Source organism: Periophthalmus magnuspinnatus, chromosome 3 (genome assembly GCF_009829125.3).
Source record: "Periophthalmus magnuspinnatus isolate fPerMag1 chromosome 3, fPerMag1.2.pri, whole genome shotgun sequence".
NCBI classification, from domain to species: Eukaryota; Metazoa; Chordata; class Actinopteri; order Gobiiformes; family Gobiidae; genus Periophthalmus; species Periophthalmus magnuspinnatus.
In genome coordinates, this window is record NC_047128.1 from 32,762,351 (window position 1) to 32,781,071 (window position 18,721).

The 18,721-nt window shown below is 39.0% G+C and overlaps 1 protein-coding gene across 1 annotated transcript in view; it reads right to left on the reverse strand.

The window, feature by feature from the left end:
- Positions 1 to 18,721, reverse strand: part of ush2a (Usher syndrome 2A (autosomal recessive, mild)) — a 122,461-nt gene that overhangs the window by 67,399 nt on the left and 36,341 nt on the right. Inside the window, exons 28-40 of the mRNA XM_055229974.1 lie at positions 18,190 to 18,296; positions 11,900 to 12,023; positions 6,926 to 7,056; positions 5,284 to 5,404; positions 4,916 to 5,026; positions 4,188 to 4,373; positions 3,960 to 4,090; positions 3,602 to 3,881; positions 3,309 to 3,530; positions 3,161 to 3,241; positions 1,771 to 1,959; positions 232 to 366; positions 8 to 83 (exon numbers count right to left, since the gene is read on the reverse strand). Of these exons, the coding sequence (XP_055085949.1) occupies positions 8 to 83; positions 232 to 366; positions 1,771 to 1,959; positions 3,161 to 3,241; positions 3,309 to 3,530; positions 3,602 to 3,881; positions 3,960 to 4,090; positions 4,188 to 4,373; positions 4,916 to 5,026; positions 5,284 to 5,404; positions 6,926 to 7,056; positions 11,900 to 12,023; positions 18,190 to 18,296 (1,894 nt within the window). The remainder of the gene's footprint in view (positions 1 to 7; positions 84 to 231; positions 367 to 1,770; positions 1,960 to 3,160; positions 3,242 to 3,308; positions 3,531 to 3,601; positions 3,882 to 3,959; positions 4,091 to 4,187; positions 4,374 to 4,915; positions 5,027 to 5,283; positions 5,405 to 6,925; positions 7,057 to 11,899; positions 12,024 to 18,189; positions 18,297 to 18,721) is intronic.

Below are 18,721 nucleotides of genomic sequence, written 5' to 3' on the forward strand. Positions count from 1 at the left end.
TACATACTTGGCAGGAGGTTTCCACGTAACATGGAGAGATGTGGGTGATGAGACGGTAACAGGGGGAAAAACTGCATCTGGAGCTAAATATATTTTAAAAGAAGAAATTAAAAAACAGTCGAGATTATCAGAGTTGTACAAGATAAAACTGAATGGATAACATTTCAGAATTCAATATACTAATGCCCAAGCTGCAGTTGTGTGTATTGAGTGTGTGCTGTGATGGTTTACCTTCTTCAGGAGTTGTGAGGAGTGACATCAAACCCCCGTCAGTGTGTTTTTGTGGACTCTCTGTGCAGCCAAAGTGAGTACAGGCGCTGACAGTGATGCTGTACCGAGTGGCTGGAGTGAGGCCATACAACACGCCTGGAGAAAAACACACAAAAGTGACATTAGATCACATGTTTGTTAAGGCACTAACTACTGCATGGCCTTTGACGTCACACAACATCCATACAGGGCCGGATTTACCTTTAGGCAAATGCAGCCTCTACAAAACAACCATTTGAGTTTAGTGAATATATTTGAAGATAGTTATAAAAATAATGAACAGGCAAAATAGTTTAATGGATTGAAGCACACACTAAAATATTTCCTCTATATGAAAAAAAAAAGTTTTTCTTCCAGGTAACACTCTGGGTAAGGACGCCGAGGGATAAAAAGATAAACTCATGATTGACAACTACAAATAAAACAATTGTGATTTTATGGGTGGCCTGACAGAAGAATAGTTTGACGTCCCACTGTTGCTAAGCAAACTTTGTCTGTTTGGCAAGAGTCTCCTCTCGTTGTAAAGCCCTACTCGTCCCGCTGCTGTTTTTTTGTCCTCTGTCATAGGCTTTCTATTCCTCCCATATTTTCTCAGTCATGCTTTTACGTCCCCTCATTTCCGCCTCCTCCAGTTCTCCTAACCCTGTGTCTTTCTTTTTCCGTCCCTTCCATCTCTCCCTGCGTTACCCGTGTCTTTTAATTCAATTAGGGGCCAGGGCCCCACTCCACTGCCATTACACCCTCATTTGCTTTCAGTGTTTTTTAGCCGTTGGTGTAATTCTGCAGTCAGGTGTCGAGGCCATCATAAATTAAGAAGAAGCCTTATCGTGGTGGACTTAATGTCTGCCAAAGAGAGAGGATGGGAATGGGCAGAGGAGGGAGAGAGACAGTGGAAGACAGAAACAGAGAGCTCATCTTCATATTTGCCTGGAGACATAGGCGAGTGGATGAGAGGAGGGACGAATAGCAGCGGCGGATGCAGACATCATCATCATCATCATAAAAGACGAAGTGAGGAAAGATCGAAAAGTGAGCAACAACAAGAGAGAGAGAAGGACCATGGCCAAGGAATGACATCACTGGGGTACTCCGGAGTGTCTTGTTCCAAATGGAGACTGTCTTCTGGAGCTGGGGACTTGCCAAGTAGACGTTAACAGGGATGCCTCGACTGTGTGCGTGTGTGTGATTTTAGAGTGGGACATAAATAAAGTAAATGCAAGTGCAAGTGTAAACCAATGTGTTTTTAGACACAATAACGTTTGAAGTCTGTTTTATGAGGAGCTGTGTAAAACTTCAAGCTTGTTGCTGTGCAGGTTTAAATGGCATATAGTAAGATTTAAATAATGAGTAAAACAGAATCTTCACATATGAAATTACATCTTTTTACATTCTGCATTACTTGTGTGTTACCAAACCACCACAAACATAATAAGGTTACAGCATGATTTTGCGCCATGGTCGTCCCAGATGGGAACTCACCGACACAGGTTTGTGATTTACCTGTGAAATTTCCATTAGCGAGGTAAGTGGCGGTGATTGGTGCTTCTTCAGGATTATCTAGATCGTAGGCCTTCAGCTCATAATAGTCAATCATCCCCATCAGTTCCTCTGTGGGTGGAGTCCAAAACACACTGGCACTGAACCCATTCAAATCCTGAACTGATCTGGGAGAAGGCACAACCTGAGGGACTACAAAAGAGTTTATTTACAGAAAAAATACACTATCCTCACTTATAATTAAACAATTATACTAGTAATGATAGTACATGTAGTAGTGTGTTCATTGAAAATACATATTAAGCATTTACCAAACATGGGGGTCATATAATGTACAAAAGAAGTTCCCCACCACCCACATGTTTTAATAGACTCAGTAAATCAAGCCTTGCCATTAGCATAAATACTATTTATGGGAGCAGTAACTTTTTCAGCGCTGATTTAATACACCCGGCTATTCATCTTGGGCTATATTTCACAGGAAGCAGCCTCCCTATTCCTCAATACTGCTTCTTTCACTGACACACTCTGTAGTTCTGGAGCGTCTACCCTTTTTTCTCCATCCTTCACTCTTATTGTTCTATATCACGTCCTCATAGCCACTTTCATTTTGTGCATTAATCATCTCTTCATTTTTCATCTCATCCTAAACATGGGCATAGATTCTTGAAGGGTTTTCAAAATAGGGTAATATAGGGGCGCTATAGGTAAAACACAAGCAATTACCTTCAACAACAACCAACAAAGTCTTCAAAAAGTTAAGTTGTATCTTTGTTTATATGTACAACTTTACTGTATACTTTTTTCCGCGATTTTTATGGCATCCCTCATCTTCTTCATCCTTCCTTTCGCCCATACCAAAGCATATGACGGTATGTGGGACCTACCAGTGTATCGTTCACTACTAACGAGCTGCTTTATATTACACAAGGGACCACACAGGCCGTTCTGGGTTAACAGCCTTTTACTGGGATGCCCTTTATAGAGGCTTTATCAATCTCTCATACTGTCAGGCACTGTAATATTACTGACACTGAAAACTCTTACATAGTGTCCAAGATATTAGTGCTTAAATACAGTGTGAAATACAATAAAGTCTCAGAAGTAAAAGCGAAACGCAAAAAAAGGGGAGTATTTCAAAATGTGTGGCATGATTAGCATTTATAATAACTCTTGGTGAGTTTAATCATTAATTTGCTTAACGTTGCATCTGATTTGTCCAGTTTTAAATCAGCGAGGAGGGAAGAACTGTCTTTAACTCTCACCAACCCGTCCGCACAAGCCAATTTTTCAAGTGCATGACTATTTAACTATAACTATATCAAGTCTATTTAATTGTGTGTTTCCTGTCATTGTTCCTCAAATATTTGTGGTAAAGTACATACGCAGTTACCTCTTCCTTGACTGCGCCCTCTCTGCCACGGACCCACGGACAAACCTCCAGTGCCCAATGCCACATACCTGTAAAAGTACTCTGAAAAAAACAAATATTATATGTGAATGATCCAGTGCTGGAATAAAAAAAATAAATAAAATAATACCAGTGAAGGGCTGTAGGTTGTCATCTGTGGCTTGTGTATTTTTCCCAGTATAAATCAGTACTGAATCATTCCCTCTGCAGTTGTAGAGACTTTCACTGCTGGGACATCCTCCTAAAAACACTCGGACAGAACCCAGCGAGGCAACAAACAAGTTCACAAAAGGAGTAACATCAGGGTTTCTTTCATCACTTATGAGAACTCTTCTTATGCAACCACCAAGACCTGTGGATGAGAAAAAGTAAGTTTATATATTTAGCTACGAAAAGATTGTATATTCTCTCTGGGTGAAGTACCATGCTTGTGACTTTGACTGTCCAAAGCGGGGTGACTGAGCGCAGAAGGCACGCCCCCCAAATAAAATGGAGAATCAACTTGTAGCAGCACATTTTGCCCTTCTCCTCTCGTCATGTCCTCCCAGTCGTCCACAGCAGCAGAGAGAAGGGACCCTTCTTTAGTCACTGAAAACTGTTTCCAGTCACCATCACAATAGCCAAGCCCCGCCCACATGACGAGAGATGTAACTTCACCTTCACAAGACACAATGAAGGACAGAAAGCCACCTCTCAGTTGCACCTAAGCAAAACAAACAAAGTAAGATGAATATTTGCCTGAATAAAATTAAATAAATTACAATAATATCTCAGAACGTACCAGCATGTAATCATCACTTTGTGTATTGTAAGTAAACAGTAACAGTGCATCCAGTTGGTCAGTTCTGAATTCAAAATTAATCTTAAAGTTCTCTCCTCCTCTGAAGACATTTCCACTTAATTCCAAATAACCTAAAACAAGCATTGTGTTTTAATACGAGAACCACCATTAGAATAGCCACAAATCGCGACATATTACATAAAAACAAAAACAACAGTCTCAACCAACCATGTCCCAGAAAATGAGCTCCCTCCTCCAGCTGAGCGGGGCAGCCCTCCCAGCTCTCATACGCTGATGTCTTCCTCGTGGCTGAAGTCCAGTTGAGCGGTTTCCACTGTTTAAAGGGACTGTCCATCATCAGAAAATGAACATCTCTGAGGCAACCAGTGAAGCCCTGTTTAACCAGCTCCACATCTGATGGGAGAGAAAAAGTCAGTGTTTATCTGTGTCCACTGTAACATCTGGGAAATTAAATTTGTGTTGAGTATTTAGATAGTTAAAATTATTATTATTTTAGTATTTAGATAGTTAAAAATAGTGGATTAGACATTAGCTGCTTTAATTGTTTGATTATTGGACTGTTTATCTATTTTATCTAATAAAACAAATCAGTCTGGCAGCTGCTGTGATTTTGGAATTCACAAATAAAGTTTAACTGTTTAACATTCGGCTGAAAAATCAAAACAGTTGACTCGATATTAAATATTTCACATATATAGGTAGATATAGACACACGTCACATACTGTAATGCTGAAAACCCTTTAAGGATTATTTGTGTGCAAACTTTAGATGTGCAACCCCTGCACATTTTAGTAATACCTCAAGGCTAAATGATCCTCTTAACGTGCAGGGTAAATATGTAAATAATAATTTAGGTACAGTAGTAAAAAGAGATTGATGTTTTAAGGGGAACTATTTTTTTTTTTAAAGATAATGGATCTGACTGATGATTGACTGGATTCACCTAAATCTCTGCGTTGAAATGTGAAATCCTCAGGGAGGCCTCCGATGAACACGCCTGTGTTTTCTCCAATAATACTGCTGCCACTGGCCGCTGATGCAGTACCTAAAGAGGCACAAAGACAGAGGGACTCCCTTTAACTTTGATTCTACAAAATGTTGATAAAATGCTAAATGTAAACAGTGGAATTAATATAAAAAAAAATAGCAACACAATATTTAATGAGTTTAATGTGAACTCAAAGAAGGTCTGCTGAGCTCACACACGCCTGAAAATATGTGCATGTTTATTCTTACATAAATAGCATCATAAATATTTCTGTTGAAATCATTATGTCTGTATTGAGTATTGAAGAAGTTGACCTCTGTATTGGTCGTCTATCGTTACTGTTCCCGTGGAGCCTTTTCTTGTCGCAGTGATACTGTGCCATTGGTCGTCATGAAGTAATTCTCCGTTATTTGCCGCCACAGAAACTGGGGAACCCTAAAAACAAACATTTTAATATAACATATTTATTTTAATTTAACAGCAACTGTTTGTGCCATTTATGAACCTTTGACCTTTTCCTGTGAGGGGTTTATTATGACCTGCTAATAGCTGTAACTGTAAAAATAGACATAACATTTAGCTGTTGTTAACAAGACATTCTGTCATTTATTAAGCATGACATCATGTGGATCAGCTTTTAGCAACCACACAAGAAGTAATATAGTAACAAAAAAAAACTCCAGCAGTTTGTTCACACTTGTGCAGACACTGATTCATATTGTTGATTTAATGATTGGATCAATAAATGTATGAATGCCAAAATATATCAGCCACTGACATTTTTATTACTAGTGCAAGAACACTTAACAAGACAACAAGAGAAGAGGCACTTCACACATTTACAGCAGCACACACACAGTATCGAGGGTAATACTGGGCCAATCAGGTCTTACATGTGTGATTTTTACAATGAAAAGTTCCACTATGTGTCTAGGGGTCAAAGACTGGATTTAAGCTCTTAATCAATAGTAATAACAAATGTTTTAACTAATATCTGGTTTGGATTATGCACTTGACACCATATTACTTTTTGCCATTATTTTTTATTTTTTATTTGAAAAACCAAATTATAAAACACATAAAGTATAGCTGTTTATGTGCGTAACTTTCTTACGTCATGCTAAATTACCCCCCTGCACTGGTAATCCCATTAGACCAGCTCAACAGGCTAATAGAGGGAAGTAATGGGCCCAGCTATATGTATCTGGGGGAACACTAATAAGCCGTGACACCACTTCCACTGTTAATTATCCAAACTAGCCTAAACAAAGGAAACCACCCTATTCGAAAATACACACAAATAATATACACACTAAGCATTTGAACACAGACAAATACTTTAAAAATGTGTCCAAATGAACACAACCTGGTGATAAAAAAACAGGAACAGTGGTGTCATGTTGATGAGAGTAATCGCAGCAACAATGCATGTGTGTAATTAGTTGGTGGCCTGATGGAAATCTGCGTAATCGTCCCATCATCACTTTCATCATGGAAGTCGTTGACTCTTTAACCCCTCTACATGTGTCTATATGAATGGATAAAAGAAGCAGGCAGTGTATGCGCGTGTGTGTATGTGTGTGTATGTGTGTGTATGTAGGGGTGTGTAGGGGTGTGTATGTGTGTGTACATGTGCCACAGTGCAGGGCTTAATTAGCTTGCAATTGGTATTCACGCGAGGTAACTGCAGGGAATGAGTTAATTGCAGTGCAATTCAAACGTCGACACACTTTCAAAGTTTTTCCCCTCTCTGTGTCGCTGTGACAGGAACCAAGGGGTGTCTACAGGTCCCATTTATTAACTGAGAGAAGGTTAAAAAAAAAAAGAAAAAAGCTGAACTGGACATGGAAGAAAGATTTGAGATGGTAGATGACAAAACTACTTTATATCAATCAGATTTTGTTTTGTTTATAAATGCCTTTCTTTACTCAGCCTTTCAGATAGTCACATACTCACTTGTGGATCAAAAATAAAGTATAGTTGTCCATTTTTTAGCTGGATAGCGATGAACTCTTCTTGAATTCCTGGTGAGAAGGCGGCGATCAGCAAACCATCAGGAGACTGGGTCCTGAAACTCAATCGAATACCTGAGAAACAAAATGACAGATTTAAATACAATAGAACCAAAAGCTAAGACGAGTCAAGATGTAAAATGAAGCATGAGAAAGTTTATCAATGTTTCTAATACAAACACAGTTAGCATGTTCTTCTTTTACTTTAGTGCTCAGTTTGAACAGGCGGCTCATAGTCGTTCATTCAAACCCTGCAGTGTGGAGCTTTCGTAATGTCTACTGTTCTCTTTTATCAACTGAAGACTTTGAAGTCATCCATATTATAAAAGAGAGAATGGCTACATGCATCTTCATCGGTTCACCAGGTCCCAGTTGCACCAAAGCTCTAATCTGACTTGACTTCTTTAAATCAAAACTACAACCAGGGGAACAGATGAACTTTTCTTAAGCTTCCTATGCAACAGAGCGTACATGCAAAACACTGACACCACTTCAACTTACTTAGTTTGAGGTATTAGAATAATTATTAGAAATATTTGGGATAAAATATGCAAAAATGTAGTTGTGTTATTGGCCTCAACTGAACAAGAAGTTACAGCTGCAGCTTTTTGTTGTCAGCGTTACAATCCGTGGCAGGACTAAGGATTCATCTGTATTGCCTCTCTGTCATGTTGAGATTGGATCTTAATCCACTCGCAGATCTCATAGTGACCTGGTGGAAGTGTCGGTGTGTGTTTGCTCTGCTTGCAGCTCTGCGGGGAAAAGAAGTGTGGGAAGATCTGAGGAGTCCAGTGGAGGCAGTGGCGTGTTCAGAAGATTCTGGATTGAACAAGTAATTACTCATGTCAAACAGCTGCACCATAAAATAAAATCCAGATTCAGCCTAATGTGATCTAAAGCTTTGATAAATGTGCTCAGGAACAATCTCTTACAAAAGCAAAAACAAAAGCTAAAAAAGAGCAAGAATTTATTGGAAAATGTCATTTAAATTGGCTAATTGTAAAAGTAGTGAAAGCGTCCAAGTCCAAAAAGTCCATTATTAGTTTTGCTACAGATTGATCCAAATATAGAAATATATAAATGTTTGTTTTTTAATTACATAAAGTAGTTTGTGTTTGCATTTTGTGTTTTAGTTCTGAAGTCAGTCATTCAATCAGCACATAAAACTCCTCACTTTGGGCTGGTTAAACTCAGTTAGACAAAGACGCCCTCTGTTTTAATCCATCCTCAGTATGAAAGATTCTGTTGTTACTGTATTTTTCTTTTAAACCAGTCCATTGAACAGTTATCACATTTAACTTTACATTTGTGCTAGTGATGTTGCTGTTATAGTTTAAAGTGATGGACAATGCTGCCTTCGTTAAATAAACGATAGAATGAATGGGGGAAATGACCGTGCCTTTTACATTGTGCTTGCATCCTGTGCATCCTCCAGTCACATGTCATTTACATTCATGACCTTGTCACTACAGAGATAAGTGATGTCATGACAGATCCTAAGACATACATTATCCACCTTTGACCTTCTCCTTCTGTCACCATCACCTCTGATCTCTCCTTCTTTCTGTTCCCTCAGCTTTTAACCTCTCTGCTGTTATCTGACCTCTGCATTCACACTTTCATGCCACAGCCCAGGTACAATTTTTATTTCTTACAAAAACTGCACATCTAATTTAACTTAATATTTGGATTGTCTTAAGAGTTTGCACTGCTCTAGCGTTCATTCATTCATTTATTCATTTGTGTAAAAGATATACTAGGATATATGCCAAAGATATAACCTCTCAAGTTTGAAAGTTCATAAACTGCATTAGAATCTCTGCGTTAGAAGTAAACATCTAATAAATCAATATCAATAAATATCAATCACCAGCTGAAAAGTATAAAGTTAACAGACGTGTTGATGGGTGTAATGGGACACAGTAAACACACGCTTGTCCTGTGTTTTCTGTTTAAATGTGCAGCGCCTAAGTGACAGCGCTGATGCTCAGCAGTACTTCCTCAATATTTCCCTCTGGACTTGTGCTACTTCACATTGACAACCTCTTAAGAGCCATCAGCAGACAAACCTGAACACACATCCTGACAGGTGCCTCAGTCTCACATACAGAACATACAGAGTACATGCAGAGCACATGTCTTTGAGTTACACGTGTCATTTTATAACTGCGTCCTGACAACTTATCATTGATTAGTTTTGTGCAGTTAAGTCTGAACAAGAACCAATAATCGAAATGAGTGAATGAAATTAAAATAACTGATGAAGATATGCACATAATCTAAAGATATTTTATAAAACAATTGAGGAGTTACTTGAATAGTCGTAGTAATAGTAGCGTTTTCTGAATCTACGAGAAGTTTATTATAAAACAGCTAATAAAAGTCACATGCCCAATAAATATGATAAAGAATCGGGATCGCAGCGCCGGTGTTAGTGTATTATTTCTGGTCTCTTTGTCTCCATAAACAGTGGAGGTTGTGTGCGATCATCTACACAACATAACCTGAATAACTCCAGTCATGTTAGCTCTGCGCTGGCATTAATCAGAGCCGGGCGTATTAATGAGAGCGCGGCAGCAGCTAATTACACTCATAGATTCTGCAGCAGCCCATTAAATATACAAATGACAGAATTAAAGAGCCCAGCCTCTTCTGGTTAATCTTTAAATGGAGAAAAACTAATGATGTCTGAGCAAACTTTCCCTGCGCACACTTCTCCCCCTCTCCTCTCAACAGCGACGCCTGGCAATCAATCATATTAATTAAGGAAAAATAATTTGTATCATTTAACATTTCCTTCTTTCCCCCTGATTTGCTACAATGGTCCTGCTGCAATAAAGTACATTAGACAATCTGGAAATTATCCAAGTCTATTTTTTCCTCTGTAGTGTGCATTTTTCTGTTTTTCTCTGAGTATGAGCGTTCCATCTCTCTTCATTTACTCATATTTGAAGTAATATATCTGGATTAGGGGAAACGTATCCAGACCTTCCTTGTCCTAATTAGCCAAGGTCAAACCTGCCATATAGAAGTACATAATTAGTTTAAAAAGTAAAAAGCTTTTATAAATATTGTTTTATGTGGAAAAATGTACACAGCTGTCGAATTTAAACGCAGAGTGATTGATAAAAAGAGAAAAGACAAAGTGGTTGTGAATGGTAAAGCAGATAATTTGCTGTTAAAGCCTAAAGATAAATGGACTAACGTGTATTTATGGAAACCTGGACCTAAACGGTATTCATATGAGTGCTCTGATTGCTTCTGGTAATAATAAGTAACATTCAGATTGGTAAATATTGACCTGTTCAACATTAAGGTACCTCATTTATAACCTACAGAAAACGTGCATAAAAATTGACCAAAAATTGTATTAGTGGAGCGTCCATAAAGCAACAAAGAAAGAGGAAGATCAGGCCAAGAATATCTAATCGATGCATGGAAATCACCAAATTGTTGATACAGCTAATAGTCCACCATCTCTCAGTGCAATAAAATATGGATTGATCTGTCACAGCAACTTTCTGCAATAGAACCACACAAGAATCTAAAGTTATGAAAATGATGGACTGGATTATAACACAACACTCTGAAGTATTCAATGAGTACAGTCAATGAATATTTAAAAAATGCATTTGTCATTGCAGAGTTACTAAGCTTCCACAAGACACAAATCATTGACAAATCTCTCCTCTGTGATCAATTGACTCTTGGGGGGGCATTACACTGCATTACATTCATAATCCAATTTGGCTTTGATTTGTTCGCTGTTCCATGCACTTCGATAGGAATAATTGTCCGCAGACGATGCTATTAGTATTGATGGTTGTAAAAAGGCGATGGTTTGAGGACCGCCGACACATTGATGGTCCACAATAGATCCGGTCTCAAAGTGATTGTCTGATCCATTACCCTTTATGAAGGGGCACAAGGAGATGAGCTGCATTCATTTAAGGCTAAATATCACCATTCTATCAAACAATTTATGCAGGTCTCTTTGTTACCAAACGTTATGAGTTTGTCTCAGAAAAAAATGTTTTTTGCTCTTAAAGAAATAAAAGAATAGAATGTATAGAAATATTGCTTGGGAGTGTTTAACCAAAAGTGGAAAAAAACATGTTGTTTTTAAACATTTGCCTTCAGCAGCTATTGTTCTAGCCTTATTTAAACAGTAATACTCCAGTCCAAGCACCCTGTGGTGTTTTGTACACAGAGAATATCTTTAACCTGCCTTCCATACATTAAATAAGTGACAAACCAAAGTGTCCAAACAGTTGAAAAAACAAAAAAGTATAATATTAAATAATCAAAAAATCACATAATCTGTGTCAGATTGAATATTTGTGAGTCTGGGATTAGCTCAGTGGCACATTCAAACTGTGACAGCTCATGTTTTGAGCCAGATCATAAAATTGGTGTTTTATCTACTGTTTATTTGACCTGACGTGACACAATCAGCTCGACCAAAGATGTTTTAAACTTGTTATTTTAAAAGTAATATTAAATATCTAATAACTATTGGTGAATGACAACACTTTGTTTACAAGAGAAATGGTGTGAAATCAAGGCTTGCAGGACAGTGCAATAATCTCAAGTGGCATCACAGAGCCTCGCTGCTCAAATCCCACTGATTAGTATCAGCAGTCATTAATTATAAGCGTCAGACTGGGTTGATGTTCTCAGATGAAGCAGAACATGTTTGGCTGTGCAGCTCAACCCTCTAATGATGCTGGTAAACAGAAAGATAATTGTCCTTTAAGATGATTGGGGAAGTCATTCTAAAGAATGTCACTACAACACAGAAACACACAGCTCACTAAACGGCACTAAATATTCCCCAAAATTAAAATGGAATTAAATTAAGAACAGTGGTTTTGATTGTGTAATCAACTGAACTTTGGTGCCGTGTGTGTCCTCTTACCTGTAAAGTCCGTATTTGTGGGAAGAGTGTCATCGGGAAACTCATAGAAACTATTGCCTGGAAACCTGGTTCCTCGTACGACAGGAGTGTGTGGGTCAGACAAAGAAACATCAATCCTCTCCAGCTGAAAGATAAACATGATAAGAGTGAAAAGCCGCCTTTGAAAACCTCATTTTAATGTAAGTAATTCTAAAATATAGCATTTGTTACCAATAGCACCATGATCGTAACAGGGTTTTGTCCTTTTTGCCCTTAATTTAGTTCTAGTTTAGTTTTTCACTGCATCAGCTCAAACATCGTACGACATGTAAACTATCACATAGTTAAATATTTATTGATTATCTATTTGGACGAAGACATTTTATCAAATGGGAAAGTGCAAAAGCTTAAATATTGAGATATCAGAATACATATATTGCCTCAAGTGTATTATAACTTAAATACAGAATTTATCAATAATTACCACCATAAATGTACATAGATCTTAAAGCATATTCCTTATTTTAATCACACACAGTTTATCTGAAAATCACTATGAGAATCAAAATGTTTCCTTGTTTCCTGAAATCCAGAGTGGAAAGTAACACAATACTTATTCCTTAAAAAAAATCAAGAAATTGCACTTTCACCTTACAATGTGTATATTTTTCCTTGTACTTGCTTGTTAATTGTCCAGTGTGTATGATTTCTCTCTTGTCTATCACCTAAGCACCTTTCAGAGTTCACCATCGTGCAGGGTCTGACACTTACTCCGTCTAGGACTGGCTCGGCCTCGTAGTCAAGTGTTTTTAAACTTTCTGTTTAGTAATACTACAACAGATCATCAATTCACATTTTGATCATTAAACTGCAATATTAATCTCAAACAGCATTATAGTTTTATACAGTATATTCTTATTATTATATTATGACCAATGGTAAGTCCAGGGCTGTGGGTGGGGATAGGTGCAAAGTTCTCTCTGTGCTCCTGCCTCAATACTAAAACTTGGTATTGCTACGTGGATGACAACTGGACTAAGATCAAAATTGAGGAACCCTTTACTGCACATATTAATGCTGTGGATCTGAACATCAAGTTCACACGGGAAGAAGCCAAGGAGAACAAACTGACCTTCTTAGATTGTGCAATAACTATAGGAGAGGACCAGCAACTCCAGATAGATGTTTACAGGAAGCCCACACACACTGACCAATACCTGCTGTTTGATGCACACCATCCACTGCAGCACAAACTCTGAGTGATCTGTACAACACAGAGCTCAAGCCACAAACACAGAGGGAAAAGTGAAGGAGGAACAACACGTGGAGAAAGTCCTCTCTGCTTGTGGATATCCAAAATGGGCCTTCAATAGATCTAAGAGCTAAAAAACAGGACAACAAGGAATCTGAACCCAGAAGGAAAAGTGTTACCATCCCTTACACAGCGGGTGTGTCTGAAAAACTTCAGAGAATTTTCAGACAGTATGAGATTCCTGTCGTTTTCAAACCCACAAACACTTTAAGACAAAAACTGGTTCACCCTAAGGACAAAACCCCATAAACAAAGTAATGTGTTCTACTCCACTCAGTGTAGTGAAGAGTGTAGTGAACGTTAGACTGGAGAAACTAAACAGCTACTCCATAAGAGGATGTACCAACACCGGCGGGAGAGTTCCTCTGGACCCCAGTCCACCGTACAGCTCCATCTCAAACACACTAACCACTCCTTTGAAGACAGTGAACTTTAGATCTTAGTCAGAGAAAAAAAATGGTTTGAGAGGAGAGTTAAAGAAGCTGTTTTTGTTAGGAAAGAGAATCCTTCCTTAAACAGTAATGGAGGCCTGACACATAATCTCTCCCCCATCTACAACTCCATCCTCATCCTCAGCAGGGTCGTTAAGGGCCGAATAGGGTAGTTTCAGCTGAAACTGGAGACAATAGATGTTTACAGTTCCAGTGTAGTTAGACCCTCACTTCAGACTGATATAAGGCAGTGGCCACCAGCAACCTGACCAGAACTGAAGAAGCGGCTTGGATGAGCAGTGAAACGTCTTCACTGTTACAACAATTTGTCCATTTGATAGTTTTAAACTCCGTCATTTGCAATGCAGATCTATGTTTCACTGAGTCTAAGCAGTGTGCACGCTGAACAGACATGTCCAGAAAACCCGCCCATGGCTGAGGACAGGAAGGCCTTTATTGACCTTCTTAAGGGAATGTTGCCCATGACTGAGGAGCTGAGAGTGACTCCCAGTCAGGCCCTGGAGCATTCATTCATTAGAATGTCTCACCTGCAAGACACTAAACTCCAGGGACAGTAAGTACACAGAACTTCACCATACATTTATGTTAAAACTAAAGTCGTGCCTGAGTACTGATTTATGTGTGTGTTTTTCAGTTTGATGATCTCAGAGGAGTTAATGTGGATCTGTCCTGGGACGGACACCTCGTCAAGTCCCCCAGAAGATACAGTGTGTGTCTCCAATGTAAAAGTCAATGTCCAAACAGATGCTCCAGAATCAGCATCTACTGGTCTAGACTCTGGCATCTGTTCCCTTTCTGGACCTACCTGCTCATGTGAACATACAGCGCCCCCCAGCAGCTGGGATGAGCATGAACCGGTTTATTATTCGAGCAACTCCGAACTCTTGGCCCTTCTCGGGGTAGCAGAAAAAGCAGGGACTGTCCGAGTAGAGGACATGCCCAACACCCGAGCAGCTAAAGCTCCAAAGAGCTCCTGTTTCCAGAGGATTCAGAGAATGTTCCGGAGGGTGGCAGAGAGTTTGTGTCACTGCGTGCATCTGCATTAATGATCATCATCATTCGTTCATTTTTATTAATAAATTAATTATTATTCCACCATTCACTTGTTCTGGTTTTGTTTTATTTTTAACACAAAGAAGCACAGGACTCGAGTAAAAGAATGGAGAATGTAACTGGAGGGTGGTTGCTGGTTGTTGTTCCTGGAATTTCTACCGTTACAATGGTGGTCAACATAAAATATTTAATATTTAAATAGACAAGATAACATAATGCATTTTGTTCAGATCAACACCAAAACAGGGTCTGTGAGGTGAGCTCCACATAAAGAGCGGACTCAAGATTGTGCTGAAAACACTGAGACCAAACTCTACCTCCCTAAAATAACAATAATTTACTTTTTTTGTCACGAATCTCTTTGTTTTATCATTGTGTTTTTTATTATTAATTTGGGAATTTTTTGGTACAGGAACTAAAAATACCCCTAAACTTAATTAAAATCCAAGTCCAAAAGTACTGTGCCAGATGAATATTACATTATCCATAAACGCTGAGTGTTTGTATAAAAAATAAAAAGTGTGCCAACTCAAACCCTGAATGGCCATTTTCAATGAAGGCTTGAAACCGGACAATGTTTTTGCAGAGAGGTAAAAATACAAGAGCAATGACTGTGTATCAAATCTGCATGGAGACAAGCAGGTGCTGTAAAAGTTACATGTGCAATTTTAACATGTTCTGCACCATTTGCAAAGACTAACAAAAACTTTATTTAGCCAATAGGACCAGAACAGACTACAAGTGAATTCAGCTTGTACTGTCTGGAGACTCTACAGTGGAAATGAGGGAGAGGACAGCGGCCCTTAGCTCAATATGAGCATATTTAACTTTGGCTGAGGAGTAAAAATGGTTAGCATGATTAGCTGAAAGCAGTGGTATTGGGTGTAGAAATTATGAACTGAAAACAGTAATGGTGCATATCTTTAGGTCTGATGAAATATCTCTGGTTTTTAGACTTTGGTTTCCATGGTAACTATAACTGTCCCCAAAACTCCAATGGGACAAAAATAACTCTTAATTGAAAAAAAATATTATGAACTGAGTCACATGAACTGAAGGTACTTCACTGTGCCATAAAAGACTGGCTTTGATCAGAAAGTCTGTGTCACTGGAGTTTAGCCCCGGCCACAGCAGCAGCACAGTCAGTGTCTCCACTACTGTAGTGGGTCAGTGAGCTGCACACAGGACATATAAAGGAGAAGAAAAGTTACATTATGCACCTTTAAAAGTACAGAATGTAACTTTCTGGAGGTGGCACACCACTTGGATGAAAGTTAAAAGTAAAACCATACTTCGGAACATTCTCCATGGGGATAGATGTTTTATGCCATAGTGAGAAAGATTATAGCCAAAGGAACAACATTTCCAAAGAACCAAGCAGGACCGGCCCAGCCTATAAGCAGACTAAGCAGCTGCTTAGGGCCCCGAGGCCACCAGAGGGCCCCCAAGAGCCCATACATTTATATTGAAAATAATGATTGAAACGTTTTTTTTCTGAAAACTACATATCCTTCTTAAACGATTAGATGTGTTTTATTTCCAGTAACTAAATATGTGCTGCCTACATTTGTTTTAGAGTCGGACAGTGGTGTGGACGTGTTTACACTGGTGTGAAGGACCCCTCCCCTCCAGGTGCACTCTGGGAGCGCTGAGGCAGAGGGACATTTGAATGGATGTTTTACAAACTAAAAGACTTTAGTTAGTGAAGTTTAGTTTATCTAAAGTACAGGACAATATATGAAGAGCCCAGAGGAAGATCATTTTGGGGGCAGGACTTTTCAGAACGGACTCGAAATATGTCCCACTTTACACCATTGGACCAGCAGATAAAAGTTGGACGTGTATAACTGTTCAGACAGGACACACCTCAGAGGGACAGAGAACAGAGGACACACCTCAGAGGGACAGAGGACAGAGGACACACCTCAGAGGGACAGAGGACAGCAGGTGAGTCTGTTTATTACACTGGCTGTTTTTGGTTGTGTCTGATCTTTTTGTCTCTAAACATCAGATGACGTGAGTTAAAGCTGCTCCTGTGTCAGATTAACAACACTGATCATGACAGAAACCTCTGTTGGACGAAAGTACGACCTGTGAACGACTCCTGAATGTGTCATGATGATCATATAGGGACGCACCGATACCACTTTTTGCAAAATGAGTACAGGTACTTCATTTTGAGTACTCGCCAATACTGATTAAAGACACCGATACCAGACATTATTTTTACAGGTGTTTGATTAGTAGTAAATCTAATTAATTTCATTGGATTTTAGCATACTCCACTTTTTCATCTTAGAATTCTTATGTTATCTACTGAAACACTGTAGTTAGGCATAATTCAAATATAATCTAAACAGTGACTGTGTTACTTTTACTACGGTCAAACTTTCACTCATATGGACATGCTGCTGTACGTCTTTTAAAACTCTGAATCTGCTCTATTCAGTCACTACATTGTTTGTCAATTATTAAAAAGTTAAAGTCAAAATGTACACACAAGCAAGGAATCACCAGCGCCACTTAGCAACGTTTGCATGCTACTACTGTAAACACAAGTACTGTGCTGATGTCCTCTGTGAACTATAAAAGTCCTAAATATTTGTATATATCATGTGATTACAGCTGCGCTTAATGTGCAGAACAGTTCATGTGCACCTTTATAGTCACCTCTGCACATGTGCACCTTTACACATGTGCACCTTTATAGTCACCTCTGCACATGTGCACCTTTACACATGTGCACCTTTATGGTCACCTCTGTGCAGTGCTCCGCTCAGAGCTCACTGTTCTGTGGAGAGATGAGCTGTGAGCGTCAAACAAGAGGCGGCACAGATACAGTGGTATCGGCTCTTGGTATTGGCAGTCCATTGACGAGTACAAGTATCTGGTACCGGTATCTGTGCATCCCTACTCATTAATATGCACATTTACGTAAAATCTCACATCCAAAGCCTGACAATAAACATAAAAATGATGTGATACTAAACTCAGCTTTTACTTAATGTTCAGTCCAAATGATCTGAAGATTATAAATCTGAGGTTATGTCCAGGCTGGTTCTCTTATGCAACTCTTAACTTGGATCACAACTTTATACTTCTTGAGTGATATGATTTTTAAGTAAGTGTACCCTTGCTTAAGTACATCATTTGGCTGCTCTATCCAATTCTGCATTTTATGACAAAGAATTGATAAATGTAAGCCCACTTTTCTCAACTGGAACACATAAAATGCACCCCCCTCCCTTACATGTTTTATACTGTTATATATACTATTGTATATACTATTTTATATACTTGTAACTATTGCTGTTGTGAGCATCTAGAATGTTCAGTCTTTTAACTGGCTGTGATGTCTTAATGTTGTCAAATATGAATATGTGGCACTGAAGTGGAGAGGGCCCCCAAGGGCAAATTTAGCCAAGGGCCCCCTGAAGGCTGGGGCCGGCCCTGCTTGATGCATAGTATTTTTGTTCATTTGACATTGAAGTAACCTGGTAAAGCGGTGGTGGTCCGTTCAGCTGAGCCGGGGGGTCCCAGAGTATTTGAATGGTGTGCTCATTTACTGGGTACAGCTGAGGTGGAGACAGCCCTGCAGGAGCTGAAAACCAAAATGGGCAGAACATCAGATCAGCATTACTTACCATAGCTTTGCCTGTAACAGTGACTTATTTCTAATATTTTTTCCAGCAAGAACATATCTTAAGCGCCCAGCCACCCCACTTCCAAGCACATAGTAGGACTTAACTTAATTCTCATTTTCACTTAACAAGGGGTCAATTTAATTTCCTATTTCACTTTAGATGTTATATTAAATGCCCCTGAAAACATACAGGCGCGCGGCAAAGCTTGAGCATGAACCATAAATAAATCAGGGAGACAGGCTGATACGGCGAGATGAGATACATAAGAATGGAGAAAAGGGCTTAGCGTGTGATGGACTGGTGTGAAGATGGGACAGATGTGCCTGCATTAAATGTCATTCCTTTCTTGTGTTTCTGAGGCTATGTGTTTCAGTAATGGTCT